At 41.0% G+C, this 6000-nt stretch overlaps 1 protein-coding gene across 2 annotated transcripts in view; it reads right to left on the bottom strand.

Annotated features, from left to right (window-relative positions):
* Positions 1–2246: 2246 nt before the first annotated feature.
* SMC6 (structural maintenance of chromosomes 6) overlaps positions 2247–6000 on the bottom strand; it is a 166775-nt gene continuing 163021 nt past the window's right edge. For both annotated transcript variants that reach the window (XM_073625346.1, XM_073625347.1), the window contains one exon: positions 2247–4817. In XM_073625346.1, the coding sequence (XP_073481447.1) occupies positions 4703–4817 (115 nt within the window). In that variant the 3' untranslated portion in view covers positions 2247–4702. The remainder of the gene's footprint in view (positions 4818–6000) is intronic.

Below are 6000 nucleotides of genomic sequence, written 5' to 3'. Positions count from 1 at the left end.
TGTTGAACTTCCAGTGACCAGTATGAGAGAGTGAGAGTGATAACACCAATTTTAACACACCTGCTCCCCAGTCACACCTAAGACCTTGTAACACTAATGAGTCGCATGAAACCATAGAGGGAAAATGGCTAATTGGGCCCAATTTGGACATTTTCGCTTAGGGGTGTACTCACTCTTGTTGCCAGCAGTTTAGACATTACTGGCTGTGTGTTGAGTTATTTTGAGGGGACAGCAAATTTACACTGTTATACAAGCTGTACACTCACTATTTTACATTGTAGCAAAGTGTCATTTCTTCAGTTTTGTCCCATGAAAAGTTATAATAAAATATTTACAAAAATGCGATCGGTGTACTCACTTTTGTGATACTCTGTATATGCTCAGACTGTATGTTAGCACACTGTATTTTTATACATCTTGGCTGCTTGTATGTGATACTTGAAAAAACTATTGACCGTTAAAACATGTTCAAAGGGAATAGACATTTTGCACCTGGAATGAAAGTATAGGGTTCCTTAATTATGACCATAAAAATCTATGGTTACACAATGATTTATACCCCTTTACCTAATAAAAAGGTCCCCCCCCACATAGTAATGCCTGCAGACGGTGAGATCTTGCTGCTCAAGTTCCAAATACTGTACAGAAAAATCTGTGGATGATTTTACCCGCTGACACCAACTCAAAACAGAAGAAAAGGTAACCTAAATTGCAAGTGTTTAAAGGAAAGTAGTAGCAGAGTCTTGTAATAGAAGAGGGGAGGGAAAGAGGCGCCAAGCCGCCATTGGTGTAGCACAGTTTATTATAAAAGACACAATGATACAATTAAAATACACTCACAAAGAAATCTGTGGTGACAGGCAGATGGTAACAGAGTGGGATCACCCAGCGGGAAGTCCAGGGAGTACTGGTGCCACAGGAGAACAAAGCTGCCTTGAGGAGCGGTGCAGGAATCCAGACAATCCAATGGGTAGTCGCCACGAGGAGGGAGACTTGTACTGTTTCATTGTTGGTATAAGCAGAAAAAGTCATGCTTTAAGACAAGACCTGATCTGTCCAAAGTGTGTGCAATTGTAATCTATACAGGTGGGCAAGGTACCACCTAACTCTATATTAAAGGGAGCCTGTCAAGACAGCCATAATTGGAAGCGGCCATTGCTGGCTTATTTTTAAAGGTGCAAGCTTCTAGATCTTTTAAGTCTTCATTCATTCACCATGTAGGCACTGAAGAGAACAAGTATGCCAACAGACTTCACTTTCTACATACTTATAGTAAGCTTCCCTACATACCTCTACCTTTTCAAGCATCCCTTGCCCCCCCCCCCCCCCCCCCCCCACCAGGGTTTATTAACAAAAGAAAACCCTATAATACTGTTTTCGTGCCCAGCCCAGCAACATTAGGGTTCCTTATTCTAAGGCAAAAGCAATGTGTTATACCAAAAATTTGAGCATTGCTGAGCCCAGCAGTTCTGTTAGTCCAGGCTGTGCTATGTGCCCCCAGGGGCTTGTGAAATGTGGGTTACTTCCTCTAAGGCGGCAGTGGTGGGTGGTACTTAATGGATGTGTAAGCACTGCTCAGTCCAGCAGTACTTTAAGTCTAGGATGCCATATGAAGTGCCCTCAGGGGGCAAGTCAATGACAGCCTGGGTGCCCAGGGAGTGGGTTAGGTATCCTGGAAGAAGAATGGCAAGTCTACACGGGACCGTTCCGGAGAGGAGACAAGTATTGGCGTGAGGGGATGTTTTTTTTTTTTTTTCAAACTGAAGGGGAAGACCTTCTCTTTGAAACATGTTTCCCATGATTCCCTGCAGTGGACATAAAACAGGAGGTGATTTGGATGTTTACCAGATGTGGAGGCACCCGTCCCAGTTACAGCACCTGTGGTTCACTGTGTATTTGCAGTAACTGATACCTTCACAGAGGCTTCAACTTGAAGACCTGAGTCTCCGGCTCTGGGACTGTCTCCACTTTGTTACATGCCAATTTTTTCACCTAGAATTGTGAGTGCACTAGTTTTTTTTTTATTTGTGCTACACTAAATAAAGCTTACTCTGCTAGGAGGCTACCTGGCACCCCTTTTTTTCTCTTTGATTTTTATTTATTTTTTTCTTCTTCAACAGCTATTGGGAATTGCACTTTTTAAATAAAAACCAGTACTGGAGTTCAGATTTAGGTGTCAAACATTAACTTAATATACTGCAGATTATGTGTGAATATTGTGATGCTACATATAGATTCAAACCAACTTAATAAATAAAATAACTTTACTATTAAACAATAGCTAAAACAGTTTTTCAACTTTAAACTTTTGAAAGCTGTCAGCTTTCTCCAAGGATTCCAACAAAACATGGAAAATATAAAATACACAAAATATTTACAGAACCCAGTAAGAAAAGTACAGAAAAAACATTGATATACAAAGTTTTGTTATATTAACAGGTGAATACAAAAACAGAAATATCTATAAACTGAGATATGCATGACAAAGCTGAGAGCCTCCGATGTAAGACCTAACATTGCAATAGGGTGCATTATCGAAGTAGGTATGCAAACTGAAGCTTCTGTAAGCCAGCATATGCATAGCTTAAAGCCTTGTGCGCACTACTGTTTTTTATCGTTTAACCCAGTGTGTTGACTGCTACGGTCTGAGCCGCTGTACTAACAATCTGATGTTAGTGCAGAGATCTCCCCTGCTGTTCTATTGTGGTCTGACAGGGGAATGGCCCCCTGGCCAGAACACTCTGGTCAGCGCTCTCAGGCAGACCTTTTTCGATCATGACCAAATGGTAGGCTTCTGACAGACCTGCTGCTGTACACACGGGCTGAAGGTCAGCCGGCTTCTATTGAATCGGCCGATGCCGCACAGCATTTGGCCCGTGTGTAATGTCAAGGCCTGATTATTACATGGTAAGGCACTGTGTATAGCACTGTGATATGCAGGGCAGGAGGAACACCTATTCCTCAAGGCTGGGGAAGGAACATGCTGAGCTGTAATATTTGTCATGTGCATCTCTGTTTATATCTTAGCACTGCCACAATTTTGTATTATAGCCCAACCAATTGAACTTTTACTTTAAATTGGCTAAATACATTCCAGGTGTGTCAAAAGAGAAAATGTGCAAAGTCTATCGGATTGTTTTCTTTAAAAAATCAGCCACAGCCTATTTAGAAAAGCCGGACCCTTGCCAGCAATGCTGCAGAGTGGAACCCTTGCTCTCTGTGGGGGGGAAGCAGGGATTTCTTTGTAGTAATTTACCTGCCTAAGACCCCATACACATTATACAACTTGTGTGTCTGATTTCTTTTAGATTTACTAAAACCATGTAGTGCAAGGGCCTGTCTGATCCCATACAAATTGAAACTCTTAAGGTTTGACCTCTTATTTTATGGTTTTGGTAAATCTAAAGGAAAAAAATCTAAACAAAATTGTATAGTGTGTATAAAGCTTTAGTCAGAGCTCTGTAACTTGCAGGGGGTTTGCGAATTACAGAGCTATAGCTTTAAATCAGTAAGGGGTATGTTAGACTTCTGAAGAGAGCCCACTGCTTCCCCACAGAAAGTAAAGGTCCTTCTCTAGAGTTGCTGGCAGGGAGCAGACTATTCTTCTTTGACTATGGCTGCTTTAGAAAAAAAAAAAAAAAAAAAAAAAAAGACACTGATGCACCTGGAATGTATTTAGCCAATTTAAACTGAATGTTCAATTGGGCTTTAAGAAATTGCCCATTGAGCTTTGTGGCCTATGGTTGCTGAGGAAATCCTGGTACCATCATGGCCTGCACACAGTGGTAAAGCTTGCTGAAATGGAAGTTCCTCAGCTGCTGGCTGCCCACACCTTCATAACCTGTGGGCCAATGTATTGCACAATTCGTTAAAGTAAAACTGTCACAAATGTAGGCCATTCAAACCGAGTATCCCACCCCCATGTGCTCAACCATTACCTCCACTGAAAAAGGCATGTGTACCTAACATTTGGATCCAGAGATTGGAAGCTGAAGGAATTAAAAAAAAGCCTCAGCCTTTCCTGCAAAAGTTCAACTTAACATAATAAGTTATAACTTCATTGAACAATAAGAGGTATAACATAACTTTACTAACAAGAGGCAGGAAGAAGACAAGCTTAAGCTGGCCATAGATGGATCAAAATCTGTCTGGTTCAGCAGGGACCAGGCTGAATTTCGATTTATTTATGGTTTCCACTCGAAAAGAGTAGATCTAATGATTGACTTCTGTCGTACAGGCCTGTTGCAAAACTGTCATTCAATCAGGGGCGGCAGACAATCCACTGCATCGCTGATCAGTGTATTCTGACAGAAGAGGAGTTCTGTCAGAATAGAATGTCCCAAGGTGGAGGATTCCTTCACCCACCTCGTTTGTGTGGATGGGGGAATCCATTCTATTTTTTCTCTGATCAACCTGCTGGCCAATCAGGAAAAAAAAAATCCTCTATAGCCAGCCTTAGCTTTTCTTGAAAAAAAAAAAAAAAAAAAAGTATATTTGTATACAACTTCAACTGCTTATATCCCTGGAGCAACTGATCATTTTTTTTTTTTTTTTCAAAATTTCACAGAAGGTAACCTCTACTGGTGTATTTTTTAGCCTATGTTCAGTTTGAAATGCTTGGGTTTGTGACAAACATCATCAAAATGGACTGTAATCTTCTCCAATCACTTAAGTAGGGTCTTCAGGTAGTATGCTAAAAAATTTAATCTTCTGTTTCTTCATCTTGCTGGCTTCTTGGCAAAAAAGGTAATGTAGTTTGTCCTCGTTCAGGATCTTGCATTCGAAGAATTCGGATGAGATTGCTGGATGGCAGGGAGCTGCAAAGTAACAAAGGACATTACAATGTGCATCCGTGCTGTCTAGTTATTATTTATACAGTTCAGGGGCAGCACAGTGGCTTAATGGTTAGAACTTTGTGTGTAGGGTCATCGATTTGAATCTCAACCATGCATGGAGTTTGCATATTCCCCCATATTTGCATGGGTTTCCTTCCATACCCCAAAGACATGCCAGTAGGTTAATTGGCTCTGGTCTAAAGGGCCATACACACAGGCAGATTATCGGGCACTACTGGCCAGTTCAATAGAAACAGTCCGACATTTGGCCCATGGAACTGGCTTCTGTCGAAGGGGCATGACTATAAAAGGTCTGCCGATCGGCATCCAATCAGTGCACTCAGCTAAAGGCCAGTGGGCGGGGGGGCAGGGGGGGGGGACACACAATAGCTCAGCAGGGAGATCGGTGTATTAGCTACAGATTGTTAGTACAGGATCTCCTGCCGAACTCTTCAATTTTTTTTACCATCCAGGCAGCTGGGTTGGAAAAAAAATTAAATAAAAAAGATAGTGTGTACCAGGCTTTAATTGGCCCTAGATTGTGTATGTATGCGTGTGAGATTGTAAGCTACTTGAGGGCAGGGACTGATGCGAACTGTACAATATATTTAAAGTGTTGCATAAATTATCGGCACTATATAAATACCTCTAATAAAATATATTAACTTTGATTAGGACAAATTCCAGCTAAAAAAAAAAAAAACTAGGTACCTAGATCCGACACACACACAAGAGCGGTTTTAACTACGTACAACACTGACCACTTACTGTACATATTTCTGTACTATGCTTGCAAAGCAGGAAGGAGTGTCAATATTTTTCAGAGTCTGTAGTTCTGTGTATTCTGTACCACTGCACCACGTCTCTATTTATATTCTGTACCATCACTCTACCTCTTCTCTAGAGAACCTTTAATACATTATCTTACAAAGCAGTAATTTCTAGTTCTTGTAAAATTATGTGAATTAAGGCAAACTTTTTTTTAGGATTGTAGGGTTGCCATTGCCATCTTTCTGAAATGCTGATTGCCTGGCAAAGTAATGAAGGCACCCAGAACAACTTGGCAGATCAGCTAAGTCATAAGTCCCAATCTAAATACTTGTTCTGGATCCACAGGGTCAGCATGACATCCAGGTAATAAGTATTTGCAAAAAACAAAAAAGTG

This window comes from Aquarana catesbeiana, linkage group LG04, assembly GCF_042186555.1.
Source record: "Aquarana catesbeiana isolate 2022-GZ linkage group LG04, ASM4218655v1, whole genome shotgun sequence".
Taxonomy (NCBI): Eukaryota; Metazoa; Chordata; class Amphibia; order Anura; family Ranidae; genus Aquarana; species Aquarana catesbeiana.
This window is presented reverse-complemented; position numbering and strand designations above follow the sequence as displayed.